The sequence below is a fragment of the Ixodes scapularis genome, unplaced genomic scaffold (genome assembly GCF_016920785.2).
Source record: "Ixodes scapularis isolate PalLabHiFi unplaced genomic scaffold, ASM1692078v2 PGA_scaffold7__128_contigs__length_106722199, whole genome shotgun sequence".
NCBI lineage: Eukaryota > Metazoa > Arthropoda > Arachnida > Ixodida > Ixodidae > Ixodes > Ixodes scapularis.
The window spans coordinates 74500876-74520790 of NW_024609882.1; the positions used below are offsets into that span (position 1 = coordinate 74500876).

At 46.8% G+C, this 19915-nt stretch overlaps 1 protein-coding gene across 1 annotated transcript in view; it reads right to left on the bottom strand.

Annotated features, from left to right (window-relative positions):
• Nucleotides 1–14984: 14984 nt before the first annotated feature.
• Nucleotides 14985–19915, bottom strand: part of LOC120842856 — a 112478-nt gene continuing 107547 nt past the window's right edge. The window contains exon 5 of the mRNA XM_040214044.1: nucleotides 14985–15098. Within this exon, the coding sequence (XP_040069978.1) occupies nucleotides 14985–15098 (114 nt within the window). The remainder of the gene's footprint in view (nucleotides 15099–19915) is intronic.

The following is a 19915-nucleotide window of genomic DNA, read 5'->3' on the forward strand; positions in this document are numbered from 1 at the left end:
TGCCCAGTGGCGGAGCGTAGTGTCACCGAAGTAGCGCCGTGTGCGATAGGAAGACGTGGTGCACTGCTTGTTGGAAAGCACTGCGCGTAGCCGGCAATCCACCATCGTTGTCAGGTCTCGCAGTACACGGCGGGGTTGTCCGCACGGTGCACCGGCGCACTCGCTGCTGGCGCTGTGGCCGGTTGTGGTTCTCTCGGCACAGATTATTCTTTTGCATTCACTACTCAAAAGAAGTGCTAAGGCGTCCTTGAAATTGCCTTTTTTTTCATTAAACATCCGAAAAGAAATTAAAAAAGAAAATTGTTCATCGGCGTTGAATTTAGATACACTCAAATTTAATGCTCTGATTCAGTTCTAGCTAAGAAAAGACTAAAAGACAGCGCACATTCATACGCGAAAAGAGACCACCCGAAGTTTCACGTCGAATAAATAAGTCAAAGTTACGTGGTAATGCACGAATGTTCACAAGCACCGACTACAACGTCCAGTTATCAACTCATGTGCACTGCGGTTTCTAACTTTTACTCATCTCAAGGTTACTTGCCAAAATGACGACCATTGTGAGTCTACTCTACTGCATGGTAGATACTCAAGAGGTACTCGAATGCACCTCAAATGCACTCGTGAACGCTGAATAATAGACATTAATCAGCCTATTAGTAGCATCATCAAGAGCATAATTTGCGTTTAGTGATCGGTATCAAATTTTGCGTTGAGACCGGCGATGTACCATTCAAACTAGGCTGAGACGCCTACCTCGACTTGAGCCCATCTCATCCCGACAAAACACACCAACGGCTGTGTTTTAGTGCGTCTTGTGGATTTCCCTAATCGAGAGTGTGAGGGTGATTAAGAGAAACAGGGTGGAACAACGAAATGCATGTAATTCTGACACCTTTTTCTTCAGCCGATAGCACAAGAGAGCAAGCGCTTGGCTTCACTCGACCGCACCGTCGATGGTGGTCACATTCTAAAATAGAAACATATTCAGGGACAATGCTGGGGTGGATTACGTCTACAGAAGACATAGCATGGGTGCCTCGCCTTGAACACAGTTCAGACAGTTATGCCTTAGAACGAAGTGCTCGAAATATCTCAGGAAGAGCTCTGTGAGGGCCTTTCAAGCCAACGGGTTGTAGGCGCACACCGCATCACCCTCCGCCGTACAGGTGTTGAACAAAAAAGAAGACATTATCTTGACATTCGATTACACCACACTACAAGATACCACAAAAGCAGGCTACCTCCATTGCCGAGTCTGACCCAATGTGCCATACCGTCAGTGGTGCTCCAAGTGCAAATGGTTCGGCCGTGAGTAGCGCAGCTGTCGGGGAGTCGACACTTGTGTCGAGTGCTCCAGCAAGGAGCATATGGTACAGATGTGTGGACATGAATCGAAATGTGCGAATTACGATGGTCGTCACACTGCCTACTCCCGATCCTGTTTACAGTAGAAACAAGAAGAGGACATTCTTATATTTAAATTTCGTAAAAATATATGCTACCTTAAGGCAAAGACACGTTTTTCTTTTTTGTCGAAAATCGGATTTTCCGAGGTCGTACGGAGGGGACCTCCACGGCCAGTCATGGTAGCGGCGAGAACCAAGACGTCTCCGGGCGAGAAACGGGTCTCGTCAATGTCCTCACCCACACAAACGGGGAATACTGCCTGCAGCAACATGCCCCAAAGACCACGGAGGGTACTGGTCTGCCGGCATCGACCCAAAAGCGGGGGGTGCTCCCTCTGCCTCTGTGACCCCTCAGGGCCGGGGCAAGCCAACCCGAACCTCTGCCCCGAGGATGTCCTGCAAGTCGTCGGGGCGATTCGCCCCTAACGGCGTCGACGGAAGAACCAATGGACGAGAGAGGGCTCTAATCCAATGAGGAGGCTCTCTTCACGGGATCTGATTCCTCTCTTTCTGCCTCCTTGCCCCTAATGGGAAGCAAAGTGATTGCGCAAAAAAAAGAGAATAAAACGCTGTGCGCATACAAATTCATATTTAAGCCAAGAACATTTTCTTACAATTGTTATTTCAGTTTTTACTTTTATTTCGATTTTACCACTGTTATAAGTACTTAAACACCTAGGTTTCATGCGGTGGAATTGCAGCGGACTTGGTGACATTCATTATTTAAATTATTTTCTTGACGAGCTTCTTTCTGTGGCACTCTGTTTAAAGTAGACCCACCCGAATGACAAACACAAGCAGGTCTTACGTTGTCACCAGGTATTTTGGACGGACTGAATCTCTTCTAAACTTTCTAGTGGTGTTGAAGTGGTAATGCAGAACGGGGTTGTATGTGCCCAGGTTCGTTTACCAAAGCAGCTTCAGGGAGTGGCAGTTCGCGTCTTCTTTTACCGCCTCATCACCCTCATATCGCACGACCTGCCACCCAACGATCCTCTACAGCTCCGTGAACTGCAAGGACAGATAGATCAGTTGCCTAAGTCTTTTTTTTTCATTCTAGGTAATATTAGTGCCCACCAACCAGTGTGGGAAAGTTCTCGACAGGACTCCTCCAGGGAAATTATAGAACGGCTTTCGTTATTTTCTGAGCTTTGTTTTTTGAACAAAAACGAGCCAACATAATGCGGAGGGCAAGTTCGTCTGCTCCTTGCGCAGGGGGTAGCAGTGACGTCAGAACGCCGAGCCCTGATTGGCTGATCGCGACCCCCTATCTGAGCGTCGTCTGTTCCTTTGCAACGTCGTCTGCGTCTTTCTTACCTTTCCTGTGACTTCCGGAAGTGCAGTGGCCAGATTCACGAAACAATCTTACGCCAACAATGGCCGTAAGACAAAACTTGCGAACAAATTCGTATTCACAAAGCAAAATTTTCGTAAGTTTTGCGCAGGTTACTACGAAATCCTACGAAAGCTCCGAAGCTGTCTTACGCACTTCTTTCGATCAAATCGGCATGGCCGACAGCGTTGCGGTCGCGGCGACCCACGGACGTTTATTTTTCTACGTGCGCTTCTCACGCGTCCCGACTTCAAGCAGCAAGAAAAAAGTAAAAAGTACTTGAAACAGACCACGACGAACAAGAACGCTGGATCCACAAACACCCGGGAAAAGCTCCAACGGCCACGATTCCACCGAACGCGACCAAGCGAGGTCAGCAGTTAGGCCTAGCAGGCACTCCGCGACTCGGCCACCGTCTGCCCACGACCGGCTGGCGTGCTGAATGGAATATGCCAGCGCGACCCTTGTGAACCCTTCCCGTATTATACTTTGATCGCTGACCTCAATTTTAGATTAAGAGGTCAAAATCTTCCTCTTCTTATCTCCTTGTTTGCCGAGGCAACGGTGACTCTCGCCGGTGATAAAGCGGTGAATCTCCGACAGACGCAGAAAAGGTAAAGCAGCCATCGCTTTGACTAGCAGACGTAAAGCAGGCGACGTTAACTGCACCGACCCGCCGACGCCGTTAAAGGTTGAAAGGTTTCGCCGCACACAAAAGGAGGGAAAAAGTATTTGGGAGGGAACTTGGGGACACTAAACACCCTCACTCTCGGTTCTTATCAAACAAACCTCGGCGCCTCGGGACACCTCGGCAGTGAGTCCTTTGACCTCGCTCCTTGATGTGCGTCTGCTAGTCTTAGACAAAAGCAGCGTACCGCTCGAGTTATTTCGTCTGCCCTCTCTGAAAGGCGAAGTCGAGCTCGCTAGTAAAGACTTGCACTTCCGAAAGTCGCAGGAAAGGTAAGACAGACGCAGACGACGTTGCAAAGGAGCAGACGACGCTCAGATAGGGGGTCGCGATCAGCCAATCAGGGCTCGGCGTTCTGACGTCACCGCTACTTCCTTTCTCATGCGCAGAAGACGAAAATGCGCCCACTTGCGAGGCGTGTTGATAGCGATACTCACAACACTTTCACATCAAAAGGCCTTTCAATATCCTCGCCATCGTTACTTCCATGCTTTTCATGAAGTTTTATATAATCTCTTTGGCGGCGATCATCTCCCCATTAGTTTAGAAAATGTTATAACTCTTCTTTCCTTTTCAACGCGTCTTCCAAAATGAAAGTCCGGTTGTCGCCCAATCTGTGAGGCGACAGGCGCTGCATCAGCGTTCGAACGGCAGTCAGCATATCGACTTGGTCTCTTACAGGGAAATGGGAATTGTTAGGTAGCAGATTTATAATGGGTGTTAATAATATAATCGTTGTGTTTTAACCAGGATATGTCTCTAGACTCCCTCCCACTAAGTGTTTCAATCGACACGTGAAGGTGTAGCGGCAACAGAGAACTTAATAATTTAATCTTTGTGTGACTTTGACCCAAAAAAATCATGTCACCTTGCCTTTGTATATACTTTAGGAAATCTACCACAAATCGCTATAAATCTGCGACTGATTCCCCACACCAAGCGTGTCATGCGTCCGCTGACGAAGAACGTATTCTACGTACTACCAGTTTCGTCATTACGATAAGGCGGCATTTGCTTTTGTTATCTATACTGTTCCGAGACAAATGCATAGAAACGACGATGAAGTAAAGGGAAGCTGATCAAGAAGACAATAAAACACTGATTTCCAAACTGATGCTTGGTAGAAGAGCGTGTTGGTTTAATTCATGGATGAAGAAAGAATAAACAATTAAAACGGGGACAACACAACCACATCTTTCAACTAGCAACAGACGAGTAAACTTTCAACAGCGAGCGGCCGACTATACCCAGTAGGAGTGGGGGAGAGAAGGGGAGAGAAGGAAAGATAAAACACGCGAAGTGCAAGTCAGGGTGGTAGGGTTATCTCAGATTTTAAAAATTCAACCTCAGTTTTCGTCAGCAGGAGGGAAGGGTCTGACACGTTATTTTTTGCTGTGGTCATGGCGAATGATTCTATGATTTCCCTGCCGAATCTGCTGTCATGCCCCCCAAGGATTTTTGTGTCATCAAAGAGGGGATGACAACGCAAACACGAACGGGCATGTATGACTATGGGATGATAAGAATCTGGAGAGGCCTTAGAAACTTCGTTGTGATGTTCGCGGAGTCTGTGATTTGTGCATCTGCCGGTCTGTCCTATGTATTGATGGCCACAGCTCAAGGGGATGGAGTAAACTTTCTTCTCTTTGCATGGAATGAATTTCGTTTCGTTTTTGACAGTGCAGCCAATCGGAATCCGGTTGTTGTTCACTTGTTGACAGAGTTGTTTAAGACGCCTGCGGCACGAGAAGACAACATTCGTGTCGAACTTTGAGGCAATGGATTTCATCCGGTGGGCTGAATTGTGTACGTAAGGAATGACGGCGAATCGGGCTTTCTTTTTTGTGGCTGGTGACTGGCGATCAGGCCCGCGAATCATCCTTTCCATTACAGATCGGAGAAGGTTGACGGGAAACCCTGCCCTGACAAGCCTCATGTGCTGCAATTTTAAGCTATCTTCTGAAAGATGGCAGCAAGATTTCGTGAAGGATGAAGAAAACAGCGATTTGATGATACCGTGTTTTACCGACTTCGAATGGGCGCTAGAAAACGGTAGGACAGGTTTGGAAGACCTTTGTTGAAAGGCCCAGCAGAGTCCAGTGGCACTGACATGAAGCCGCAAATCTAGGTACTGAAGACCTTCATTCGATGGTTCTTCCTTCGTGAATGTAAGGCCTGACGAACAAGCGGAAAAAACAGCTGTAATGCTATCTGGAGAAGTTCGAGCAGGATGAATGATTAGGTAATCGTCTACAAATCTGAAAACATGGCAGCCAGGCGCGGAGATGTCCAGTTGTGCTTTTATAGCTCTGTCAAATCCTTGGAGGGCATGACAGCAGATTCGGCAGGGAAATCATAGAATCATTCGCCATGACCACAGCAAAAAATAACGTGTCAAACCCTTCCCTCCTGCTGACGAAAACTGAGGTTGAATTTTTAAAATCTGAGATAACCCTACCACCCTGACTTGCACTTCGCGTGTTCTATCTTTCCTTCTCTCCCCTTCTCTCCCCCACTCCTACTGGGTATAGTCGGCTGCTCGCTGTTGAAAGTTTACTCGTCTGTTGCTAGTTGAAAGATGTGGTTGTGTTGTCCCTGTTTTAATTGTTTATTCTTTCTTCATCCATGAATTAAACCAACACGCTCTTCTACCAAGCATACCTATTTTTCTGAGCTATGTACTGTGCCAGTCCAAACTGCGAGCCACTGATCTTCAACCCTGCTTCCTTCTTCGAGGCTGCTTGCTTCATCTCAAGAATGAGTTTGCTCCGTCTAAGGCTCCGCTCGCTCGGTCTGCACCTACGCAAGAACCTCCCTCATCCTGGAGTGGCCTCCGTCCTTGGATTCAACTGTAACAACTGGTCCTCCAGCTACCGCATCATGCAGATATCGAGGAAAGAAATATCCCCAGAGCTCCACCTTCTGGGGAGGGTCCTTCCCAGCCGCATGACGAACTTGTTTGGCGCTGGCTTCCGCTCGCATCCTTCGTACCTGTTCATCGTCGACGCAGCTTCTCGCCTCCTTGAAGCTTCATGGAAAGAAGTGATTGCTGGAGTGACTGCCTCCTGCCGTGAGCTGAACGAGACGAAGTTTGAACCGCCAGTCCTGTTGTGCAAAACTGCTCTCTCGTCTGACACCATGGAATTGCTCTCCAAAGGCCCCAAGTTCGCCCCAGACCTTCCCACTAAGAAGGTTGATCAACTCGCCTCAGTTCATCAAGTCGCCACCGCCATCCCAGAACCACAGAGGCAAGATTTCCTCGGCTCCGCCATCCGCGCCGTGTGCTTCTACCCACCCCCCAAGCCAGGCAAGATCTCTCTACTCGCCGCTGTTGAAGAGCTTCGTCAAGAACACCTAAAGCTGTTAGAATCCGATAAGACGGGTGTGTTTGTTGTGTTAGAAGAGGGAGATTTCGGAGATTTCGGAGATAAGGTGAACGCTGCCCTTTCAAAGAATTTTCTCAAACTGAAATCGCGACCGTCTGGGACCCTCAGGTCAAGAGCTAAACAACTCTGCTCGTCTTTGAATCTGTCGTCCCAAAAAACCGCCATTAGTAGTCCAGCGAAGCAGTACCTTTCAGTTTTCTTCACTGCAAAAACACATAAGACCGGAGTACCCCTCCGAAGTATTGTGTCGGAGAAGGGTTGTTGGCAGAAGCAGCTCGGGCTCTTTCTACAAAAGCATCTGTCCTGCATCCACCTCCCTCAACCCTTTAGAGTGTCTAACTCAATAGAACTCATCTCTGTCATCAGTTCCCAACATTTCTTCTCCTTGCCCCACTCTATTTTTTCACTTTACATAGAAGACATGTATTTCAATCTAGATCCTACCGCTTTGCTTGCCTCAATCTCCGACGCCATCTTTGAGCACGGAGCTGTGGATTTTCAGAATTCCTCCGGTGTCTCTGTTGCTGGATTCGTGGACCTGATTCATCTATATCTCCAGTCCACCTTAGTCGAACATGAGAAAGGGATCTACCGCCAAAAAAAGGGAGTTCGCATCGGTTCATGTCTCGCCCCTGTTCTCAGTGAATTATTCCTTTTATTCGTTGACAGAGCTATAAAAGCACAACTGGACATCTCCGCGCCTGGCTGCCATGTTTTCAGATTTGTAGACGATTACCTAATCATTCATCCTGCTCGAACTTCTCCAGATAGCATTACAGCTGTTTTTTCCGCTTGTTCGTCAGGCCTTACATTCACGAAGGAAGAACCATCGAATGAAGGTCTTCAGTACCTAGATTTGCGGCTTCATGTCAGTGCCACTGGACCCTGCTGGGCCTTTCAACAAAGGTCTTCCAAACCTGTCCTACCGTTTTCTAGCGCCCATTCGAAGTCGGTAAAACACGGTATCATCAAATCGCTGTTTTCTTCATCCTTCACGAAATCTTGCTGTCATCTTTCAGAAGATAGCTTAAAATTGCAGCACATGAGGCTTGTCAGGGCAGGGTTTCCCGTCGACCTTCTCCGATCTGTAATGGAAAGGATGATTCGCGGGCCTGATCGCCAGTCACCAGCCACAAAAAAGAAAGCCCGATTCGCCGTCATTCCTTACGTACAGAATTCAGCCCACCGGATAAAATCCATTGCCTCAAAGTTCGACACGAATGTTGTCTTCTCGTGCCGCAGGCGTCTTAAACAACTCTGTCAACAAGTGAACAACAACCGGATTCCGATTGGCTGCACTGTCAAACACGAAAAGAAATTCATTCCATGCAAAGAGAAGAAAGTTTACTCCATCCCCTTGAGCTGTGGCCATCAATACATAGGACAGACCGGCAGATGCACCAATCACAGACTCCGCGAACATCGAAGTTTCTAAGGCCTCTCCAGATTATTATCATCCCATAGTCATACATGCCCGTTCGTGTTTGCGTTGTCATCCCCTCTTTGATGACACAAAAATCCTTGGGGGGCATGACAGCAGATTCGGCAGGGAAATCATAGAATCATTCGCCATGACCACAGCAAAAAATAACGTGTCAAACCCTTCCCTCCTGCTGACGAAAACTGAGGTTGAATTTTTAAAATCTGAGATAACCCTACCACCCTGACTTGCACTTCACGTGTTTTATCTTTCCTTCTCTCCCCTTCTCTCCCCCACTCCTACTGGGTATAGTCGGCTGCTCGCTGTTGAAAGTTTACTCGTCTGTTGCTAGTTGAAAGATGTGGTTGTGTTGTCCCTGTTTTAATTGTTTATTCTTTCTTCATCCATGTTCCAAACTGAATTTACTGGAATCTTGTCAAGAAGAAAACTTAACAGCAGCCTATGCCAGGTCATCACGTCTAAGCAAATGTTCCTTGCGTACGCGCTATCCTAGGCCAAGTTCGGTCCGGTTTGAGGAAGAAAGTTCAATAAAGGCGCCTGATTCGGGCAAGAGGCGACAGATGGCTACACGTAAGATCGCCAGCGTTCACGACGGGCTCTTCCCTCGAACACAGCAAAAGCAGACAGTGTTCTAGGCCAGAAGCGATGCTCTCTTTTCCTGTGGGAATTGCCAACATATGATTGTATTATTCTATCAATAAAACAAACAAAATATATAAGTCGAAGACAACAAAACAGGTGTGTTATTTTTGCACAAACTAATTGCTGCCGCGTCTTTTCTCTGCAACTTTAGTCCGGTCTGTTTTGGGGTGCAAGTCATCTTCATTGTGCACTTAGCTATCAACAAGCGACGGACGTCTGCTGAAAGGTAAAAGAAATGTAAGAGGTAAAAGAAGTGTAACGATATCCGGCGGAATTTTCGACCGTAGCAACGACGGCAACCTCCCAGCTCCCCTACAATTCAGCGCTGGGTGAGGCGAGTCAACGAGGAGGCAAACAACCAAAATAAGCCATCGACAAATGTGTTGCCACTACCGATGCTGGTGCTGCGAAATGTTGCATTCCCTGCCTTCACAACCAAGCACCCCCCCCTCCCCCCCCCCCCCCCCCCCGTCCATGTCGACGCAGAGGTCACTGTTGATTTCAGTCGACTGTTGCGCCACTCAGACTCTTTTGGTTAGCTCTTGGCCACCATAGGTGGGTATTTCAAGGTTTTCGTTGGGAATTTTTAAACACGCAAACGTGTTCAGTTAAGACTGTACACCCTTAATGCTAGTTCCTGGGCATCTCTGTGAAAAGTTTAGGTTTATGCGCTTATAAACCGATTTACGCCGCTCGGTGCACTGTCCAACATAGCTGCATGTAGAAGCCTCGACCTTTTTTCTTTTAGAAGTCCAAGTGCTAATCTTCGCTTTTGCTTTACTTTTTGTTCGATCTGCACCCTTAAATAAACAAACCCTAGCACAGTAGTTCTCAAGAATTGATGTATCGGGGACCCTTTCTGTTTCTACAGGGTAGATGGGGGACCCCATTCATTAGTGGAAAGTGGTGTGGGGGAGGTTGGACCAGTACAGTGAAAAATGGGTAAATAAAAAAAAAAATTCGTGCGAAGCAACTCTGTGTGTTTTATTTTTTTTTTCAGCTAAGCAGTATTTCTAGAAAAAAGTAAAAGAAAACATAAACATCAGAACAAAACAAAATGTCCACGGCTGTAGGGGGGTTTCTTCCGCAGTGGCAAGATCAGAGGGTGCCAAGAGGCGAAGCCGCGACGAGCGATACCGACACTGCGACTCCGGTCCTCAGGAAACCAATCGTGCAGAGCAACCATTCTACCCTGACGCTGCTCAATACATTGTTTGTTGTGAGTTTGTGTGTGTTTTCTAAAATCAGCATGTCGTCCACTTTTTTATCTGTTTCTGATTTGACTATTTTTAAACCTTCATTTATTATCGTTGCTGGAGCAAGTCGTTCGGGCGTGCGGGGTGGGTTGTTCGCGAGTTCAGTGCGTGCTGCTGTCAATGCGTCACTCTGCGTACTAGCTGATTGAACGCACAGGTGAGTGCTGTACTTAGGTTCTGTGTCTGAACATATGTATGATCACTTAACTTGCTTGAAATGGTGTTCGCAATAAAAAGATAAAATCACAGAACGAAATTAAGCTTCTATATATTTTGCTGTTTTCGCTTGCGCAGAACGGCTTCTGATGACTTTTTGTTTTTAAAGCAGATGATGGGTCGTAGTGAAAATAGTTTCTGTTTATGACTGGGAGCTCTAAACGTTTTTAGGGACCCTTTAAACCCGTTTGTAATTGGCGGATCCGATAACGGAACCCTTATTTGGGATTCATCACTCATCATGATCCGGACGGGAACAATATGCAAGCCTACTCAACCCCAACTCGAACTGAACCGGAATAGTGGAAGGAAGAGGAATTGGCCATGAGTGGGGGGTGACGGCCGTGCTGTCTTTTGCCACGTCATGAATAACGCAAAGGAATAGGTAGGTAGTGGATAGAATAGAAGCTGTCACGCCTACTAGGCCCCAGTTGAGCGTGGAAAGATACTTTAGTTGTGAGGTGAGTTGTTTGGAATGGGCTGCGTTGTAGGTCGTCACTCTGATGGCCATGATGCTGTCGTCCGAGTGGTAGGTAGCATAGATCTGAATATCTTCGTTGGCTGCTAGATTGTCCAGGAGAAAAGCCAGTTGCTCCTTTGGCAGAGTGCGCCGGTCTAGTATATATTTGCGCCTATGGAGAGGGTTATCTGGCGTATCTGGAGGTGCTCTTTGTGGCGATCCGTAAGCAGTAGTTTTTTAACCTGCGTTGAGTGCACGTGCGTGAACCATGGAGAGATGGCGTGGTCTTCTAAAGGAGTTCTTGCTTTCCAGTCTGCCTTGTGAGAGTTCGATTTCTCGTCCTGGACGCTTTAGAATACGTAGCTGCATTCAGCTCGTCGCCGGGAACGGAGCCTCCCGGCTCCCCACGGGTTCGTGTTCAAGCAGCCTTCAAATTTTGCTTTGGTCGATTTATACAACTCCTTGCTCAGGCACCTCTGTAGCCGCCTAAAAAAAAAAAGGGGGGGGGGGGTTTCCAGGGGTGCTGACAATTCCAAATTTTGTATGTTTTTGTCTAAAGGTTTGCGTTTTAATACACACCTAAAAATATTGCAACGCCAAAGAAAAAAGGAGAACAAAAGTACTTCCCCACGTGAGCGCGCGTCTTTTTATTTTAGGTTTCTTTCTCTAGTCTAATAGTCGAATATAAAGTCTAGAAGCTTTGTAAACAACGCTTTTTTATTATTTAATAACGGCACTTGTAAAACATGTTTTAACGCAATTGCGACAGCGGTACAACACTTGTCCTTTAAATACCTATAATTGGAGCCCGCACTGATGTCGCCTCCTGGTTTTTTATCCTACCTCAAAACGCATGGCGGCGCTCGCCAGTTGCACTGAGGATAATCGGTGAGTAGGGAAATCGAACGAAATACTCTTTTTTTATGTGCCCGTCGACCTATCAGATTTCTCAAAGGTAATGGTCAGACGTTCAAAATAAGTGGGTTTGGTGCCCCTGTACCGTGGTTTCGCTTGTGACTCCGCAGTCGCAGTCTTTCACGCAGAAACGGCGCGACGTGGCGTTTCACGTCGCTTATAGAACTCCGCTGCGCGCTCTCTTCGACCTCACACTGTTTCGAAAATTGTGAGAGCGGTAATATAGCCCTAAAACACATAAAACTGCAAAGTGAAGTGCGGTTTGTTGACAGCGATAGGCGGCACGCACGCAGGAAAGCGGTTGATCATTGGACGCGGGCGAGCACCACACTTCGGGTCGGGATGGTTTAGGGGCGTGCGAAATACTTGTGTAGCTCGACGGCTCAATCTTTAACGTCACTCCACTGCGAAGGATTGCGCAGGAACTTAAAACTCAGCTTTGAAAACAGATTTTTTTTTTTTTTCTTAAAGCGCAGCCCTTAGGCACTTGTTTCTGGGTTTCGCTGCTTCGGCGTCGTCGTCGGCGTAACCGCGCTACTCTTAGCGGGGAAATTGACGTCACGTGATCTCAACACGAACTCGATTCCGTGCACTTGTTTGTCGCACTTGTTTCTGGGTTTCGCTGCGTCGGCGTCGTCGTCGGCGTAAGCGTGCTACGCTTAGCGGGAAAGTTGACGTCACGTGATCTCAACACGAATTCAATTCCGTGCAAAATTTAGCGGGCAAAATGACGTCACATGTTGTAGTGCCACATCACAGATAAGGAAATTCGGCTTCTCCACTAGATTTAGCAGGAAAATTGATGTCACGTGACCTCTGCAGATTTTCAGTTCCCCACTAAATTTAGCAGGAAAACTGACCTCACGTGACCTCAAACGCTATTTAGTTTCCCCGCCATATTTTGCAGGAAAAATACGTCACATGACTTGATGTCACATCACCTATGAACAAATTCAGTTCTTCCTCTAGATTTTGCGGGATATCGAGGTCACGTCACCTCAGCACCAGTTTCGTTTCCCAGCTAAATTAAGCGTAGGAAATGACCAATCACCGACGTAGGAAATCACCAATGAACAAATTCCCTTTCTCGACTAGGATTAGCAGGAAAATTGACGTCACGTGACCACAACAGATTCAATTTTCCGCTAAGTTTAGAGGGGAATTGAATTGCTGTTGAGTTAACGTGGCGTCAATTTTTCAGCTAAATTTAATTGGGAAGCTGTGGGAGCAGCCAAAGGTATGGAGGAGGAGGAGGGTAGGGGACAGAGGAGGAGGATGGGAGGGTTCGAAGATGGAGGAGGGGAGATCACGGAGGAAGAAGAGGGGAAGGCATGGAGGAGGAGGAGGAAATAAGAAGACAGAGGAGAGGAGAGAAGGAGGAGGAGGAAGGAACAAAGAAGAAGGAGGCGGAGCATGAGGAGAAGGAGATAAGGGGAGGACAGAGAGCAGAGGAGGAGGGGAGGATGGGAGGAGAAAGGGAGGAGGAGAGGCTGTGGGAGGAGGAAGCTACGGAGGAGGCGACGGAGGAAGAGCTGCGCTCCGATTTTGTGTTACGCAGATTTCTAAACGTATTTCATATTTTACATCACCAATACTGAGTTCCCAAGTTTGGAATTTTGAGGGTCCTGCCACCGTTTTCATTTGTCTCTGATAATAAAAAATAACTATGATTTTGAACTGTCAGTGCCTCTTTCTGAATGCCGCAATTTCCCAAGTCAGTTGCCGAGGGATCACTCTGGCCTGGGTGTCCATGGGGATCACAATGGAAAAGGCTGAACGTAGTAAAAGTATAGCTTTCAGTGATGCCTTCAGGTTGGCAGGCGTTATCAGCACGAGTTTTGACTACATTTGCTGCTTAGGCGTCGGGGGATATGACAGTAGCCGTTCTAGAAGCGAATGGCGGAGCCTATGGCAGCCGCTCCGCCGGCGCTGGCGCCCGCTCCGGCGTTAGGCGTAGCGCGGAGCGGGTGCATTGTCACCAAAATGTGCCAGAAATCCGATCGGGCTGTGCATTGAGCGAACTGTTAACACGAGTTGCTGATCCTCCCGTAGTCCCGCGTGGCAGTTGGAAGCTTCAATGTCCGCCGTGTGGGGCAAAGCCTCAGAAAACGGGCGAAAAAGAGAGCAGAATAAACGTGACTGCCCAACTCGCAATAGGAAATGAAAGTTCCCTAAACTTATATACATATATATATATATATATATATATATATATATATATATATATATATATATATATATATATATATATATATATATATATATATATATATATATACATATATATATATATATATGTGTATTTTTTCTGATGTGTCAGCAGTCATTTAAGGCGAGTCCTCCTCTTCACACATGATACAAAAGGCAGTCGGTAAACACGAGTCGACGCAATATTGCGGACCGATTGCCGCGTGGCAAGTTTCTTCTGGAACTCATTGAGATGCGGCAGTCGAAGCACGGATCCCTCGGTGACTCGTGTTTGAATCTATGTGCAGACTGTTTTTTTTTCTTCTATTATGCGCAAGTATAGTCATACTGGAAATATGCAACACAGAGCTCCGATCACTCTGTAATCGCTCCACAGTCAATGTGATTGCGCCATTAGCCGATAACAACATTTGACGCAGGAACATAGTATTCCGCTGCCTGCATTTCTAACGCTATCAGTGACTCTTGTCATCTTGGCAATATGAATCGGTTGAAAAAAAAAATACAGTTGTGCACTTAAAAATAGTGTGACGATTCTGTCGACCAACACACTGTTTACAAAGAAGCCCGTTTTTGCCCACGCTGGGTGTGGGCACTGCGCAGGCTCAGGAGTAAGATTCGCGTGAAAGAAAAGGTCTCCGCATGCGCAGTACTGACAGCAGCGCCACCGCAGGGGCGTGACGTCAGAGAGTTGATTTGGTGTATTCTATGTAAATGAATATCACCTATCCTATGAAAACACCCGGCTTTGCCCCCTTCATGTCAGCACACCTGCCCTCTCTCTCGTCCCGGATGTGCTCATGAGAACCTAGACAATGGCTCGGTTTTCAAAAAAATAGAAAGATAAGGGATAGTAAAAACTGACACGACGCTGTATATAACTAAGATTTGTGTTTCATAAATAAAGTTATTTCTAAGCGGGAGATAGTGTTAGTCATTTATTTAGCAACGTGCATTGTGAAGGAACCTATACCTGCTGCACACGGTCGTATATTATTGGTTCCTTCAGTTCTGCCACATGATGTGGGGATCAAACAATCTTATTTAACTCTTGTGAGCACAGATATTCTTTGGCATTCTCTTCATAACGCTTCCAGTCATCACGCCACATTGTTAGTCTTGCTATATCTTCTTCTTCGCAGTCCTGTGAGGTAAATATTTTGGCACAGTCATGTAAGGATAATAAAAAGAGAGCTAATATCGATGTCTTTTTTCAGTCCGGTTTTGTTAATATCAGTTTAAATTTAATGGCACCGTAGTTGTCACGTAAAAAAAAGACGTCGCAACCAGAACTTTAGCAATAACCTTGGGATCCCGTATATTCCTTAAATAATATGCGTAAAACATAATCTGTTGGTTGATTGAACTGGTGACTCCTGATTTATATACAAAGAAAATTTTATCATATAAAGTAACATAAAATAACTAACACGTTTCTAAGCTATTAAATAACTCTATATAACTCTCACAACAGTAAGATGTAAGTTCAACGTTAAGCAGGGGTCACGCTGCTCATACATCATGCTGCCACGCGCCTCTCTGACCGAGAGCGCTCGTGGCCGAATGGTTATCGTCTTTCGCTAAAGCTCAAGGGGCTCGTGGTTTGATGCCTTGGAGCGGACGCGCCTTTTTGTTCGACGGTGGGGAAGACGCAGCTGCGGCGCGCGTCTTCTCGGGGTCAGGGCGAACACATTCACCGCTCAAGGCGTGGCCTAGAAACTTGACCTCAATATAAGTGAACCGTCATATCAATGGCTTGAGAGTTAGTTCAGCGGTCTTGATGGGTTGAAGTACGGTACGGAGTCGTCGTTGTTGCCCGTCGAATTAGCTGAAGAACACTACAGCGTCGTCCAGGTAGACTACACAGCTCCGCCATTTTAAGCCTGCTAGCACGGAGTCCATGACACGGTCCAAAGCCGCTGGCGCTGTGTATAGTCCGAAGGCCATCACTTTGAATTCGTAAAACCCGTTGGTCGTTACGAAGGCAGTTTTCGCCCGCTCCCATTAGTAAACGTTGATCCGTCAGTAGCCATTATTCATATCCATCGACGAAATCTATTGGAAGGGTCGAAGGCGGTCTAAGGTATTGTAGATGCGTGGGAGCGGGTAGAGATCTTTCATTCTCGCGGCATTCAGCCGACGATAGCCAACACAGACTACCAGTGTTCCGTCATTTTTCTTTACATGCACAACAGGTGAGGCCCATGGAGTGTTAATGGCTGGATGATGCCGTCATAGAGCATTTCCTGAACCTATTCTTGGATGACTTCCAGTTCTCCCAAAGAGAAACGCTGCGGTGACTGATGGACTTGGCGCACGTCGCCGTCAGTAACAAAGGCATGTTTCGATATGGGTGTTTTGTGGACTTTCAACGACTTGGCAAAACAGTCACTGTATTCAGCAAGGAGATAAACCAGTTGCCCACGCTTTGGAACAGGGAGCTCGGCGCCATTGTCAGGGTGCGGCGGAGACGTGTTCTTGTACTGTGACGACAAGGTTTCCATGCCGCGCTAGATGTCAGTGACATTGCAGCACTCCAAAAATATGATCCTGAACTGCGGGGACTCATCGGGAACCTTGAAGGACAAGGAAGTGCAGTTCTCTGCGTTTTCACACGAACACTGCCAATATTCTGCATCCGACACGGTGTGATATACGAGGAGAACTTCAGCGACAACAACACGGCTTGGCTGTTGGTAATTTTTCCTGACGGTGGGATACCTTGCTTACAGGAGGACTCCTGTCAAGATGCCCGAGATGTATTGCTGGCCCAGGCTTGCGAAGACATTTAATCACTACACCCGATCTCGCCGCAATTGTCAATGACGCAGAAGTCCACCGAAGAGACCGGGAGGATTTCTTCAGCCTATTGCTCCGGCATCTCTCCCATTCCAGCAAACGGAGTGAATTTACTTCGACCGTTTCCATAATTGAACCAAGGAAACCGATGGATAAATTTTGTGACTGATCATTTCACGTGGTACGCCAAGACGAAAGCTCCTCATCAGGTACGACTGTTGAAGTCGCCAAGTTCTTGATCGAGTCTATCGTCCTCCGGCACAGCGCCCCCAAAGTCCTCATTACAGAGCGTGGATCATCATTCATGGTCCAGCTGACGCATTAGATTCTTCGTCTCAGTAGCACCAGCCACCGTGACACCTTCGAACAACTGCGTACCATCCGCGGACAAATGGACTGACAGAGAGGCTAAACAACACTGTCGCCGACATGATCTCCATGTATGTCGAAGTAGAGCACAAGACGTGGGGCTAGGTGCTACACTACGTCAGGTTTGCTTACCACACGGCGGAGCAAAAGACCACAGGAGTAACACCGTTTCAACTGGTACGTGGCCGGACCGTAACGACCATGCTCAACGCGATTTTGCCACACGTACCAACTGACAATGGGAGTCCAACGCCCCGGTGGTTGCTCTACGAGCGGAGGAAGTTCGCCAGCTTGTCCTACTCTGGGTTCAAGGCCAACAACGTGTCAACGCCATCCGGTACAACCTTCGTCAGATCAACGTTCGATTCAAGCCCGGAGACCGTGTGTGAGTCTGGACCCCGATACGGCAACGCGGTTTAAGCGAAAAACTTCTGAAACACCGCTTCGGATCCTACAATGTACTACGAGGTGATGCCCGACCGGACAAGAACATCATCACGGCGCCCACCAAGACCTGACGTCATCCACGTCGTGCTCCTCAAGCCGTGCTCCTCAAGCATGATAAATCTGTGTACCACGACCCCGTGCTAAGCTTGATAAGACTGTGCTCCACCAGCCTCCGTATTTTCCCGGTCCTTTGTTTGTTATCCTCTGTTGTTGTTGTTTTTTTTTTTTACCTTTCATGTTGCGTCGAGACGATACGTGTTTTAAAGGGCAGAGTAATGCAATGTGCGTTCCTGATGGAGCGCGCCCGTGGCCGGATGCTTATCGTCCCTGGCTCCTCCGTAAAAGGCTCGCGGTTCGATTCCTGGGAGCGTACGCGCCTTTTAGCACACTGCCGTTTGTGTGCTATATAAGCAGTGTGACCCCGGCTTTGTCATTAACAAATCACTAGCAACATTAATAATATTATTAATAAAATCCCTTTCTAATATATATATTACCCTTTATCGTGATACAAAAATAAGTTTAACGGGTTCGTCAAATAATACAATTTCTTAAAAGGCATGACTAGGCAACCGGGCCAACAAATAATATACAATTTATGCAACATAAAATATTTACATATCACTTAGAATAACATTATAAGGAAAACAACAACCAAATACGCGACACGCACCAACATAAAAAATAGTTAAAATATAGGTGACACTCACCAGCTAGGGGACATGAATGAATAGATGCAAGATAGTTAACTATTAAGCTAGCTGGTTACTCAGCAAAAAACAAAAATCGATAAGGCCAAGGACACGTGGCAGAAAACAAAACAAAAATTAAACAAGTTATTCGTTAGTTGTTTATGCAGAGGGAGTTTAGTCCGTCAGAACACCGCAGCGTAGTTAGCCGCTGTAGATAGGACATTTAGCCAGTGCTGTACGACTGCTGGGCTGGGGTCTTTAACATGCATTATGCAGTAGTGATACACGACCGCACAGCGGTACTATGCTAATACAGATCGATCCGCACTGGGGTAGGGATTGAATATAGGATCACTCGGTTTTGCAGCTCGGGAGCTGGTGCGCGCTAGTCCACTCGACCATCGATCCCCACAGACAGTACAAGCGCCTACTATGAACTGACGTTTTAATCCATCAGTAGTGAAAGCGAAAAGTGAGGAATGTGATAATTAAATAGACAGAAAGGGGAAATAATCATTTGAAACAAGGTGTGAAAATTGAGGTTTTTGTTAAACACATAAACAAATAAAAATAAAACCTGAATGCTTACAAGAACATGTAAAATAAACAAAAAAAATTATGAAAATAATTTCAGGTATTTCATTTGTTTGTCAGATAGCGCTATAGACGACATACCAATACAGGTATGCCTCTTAGCTTTGATTGTCAGAGCCTCATAAATCTCTGTTTTCCGATTGTGGTATCGGGCGAGTTTTTTACTCCGGCTAAACACTGAAATGTATTCGCACTTTCTGACGCGAATAGCTAGGCACCAGCCGGTGTCGACCTGAGTGGAAGAGTGCGCTCTTTTGAGTGCTCCTTTAAAGGAGCACACAATTGTGTGCTGCTTTATGTGACACCTCCCTCCTTCGAAGTGTTATTATTCATAGCGGTTTGGTAGCTGCGACACCCTGCCACCCTGCGTTACCCTTACGGAGGTGTAGGCGCCGTGCAACCCAACTGCCTTACTATTCGCATCTGAAGTTGCGGCACTAGTTAACGTTTTGTGTGAAGCAATGTGCGTTGAGTTGTTTTCTGCAAGACCATGTGTGTCCAGATTGATGGTTAACCATTCATTGAGAAGCTGCGTCCGCGTTTATTCACACCACTGAGTGTCTGGGCAGCGTTCAGTATTCACTTGTACTGTAGCATCGATTTCAATACGAGGATTCTCTGGTTTTCTGTTTGTGGTACTGCAGCGCGATACCTGCGGGCATGGTACCCCGACGTTTTAGTAAAATTGGCTCAGTTGAAATAATTGAATGTAACTTCTGCCTCATAAGGATTTCTCAAGGAGATATGTCTTCTGGTCCTGAAGTAGTTCGGTAGGCCATGGGCATATGATATGCACCAATTTTCTTAGCCAATTCTTAGCTCTTTGTGCGGCGTGCTCTGCTCCTCCGCTGCTATGTGGATAATAAAAGCTTGAAGTTATTAGCTTGGCTCCCCACTAGTTATTAAACCAATGGACGTCCCTCGACCCAAATCGAGGGTCATTGTTGAATGATAAAATCAACTTGTAGATTTGGTGCGGTTTCTAAAATTCGCGAGAAAGTTTAAAATCCGCTCCGCGGAACACGCTCTGAATTGGCAAGTGAAATACGGACTCGCGTTT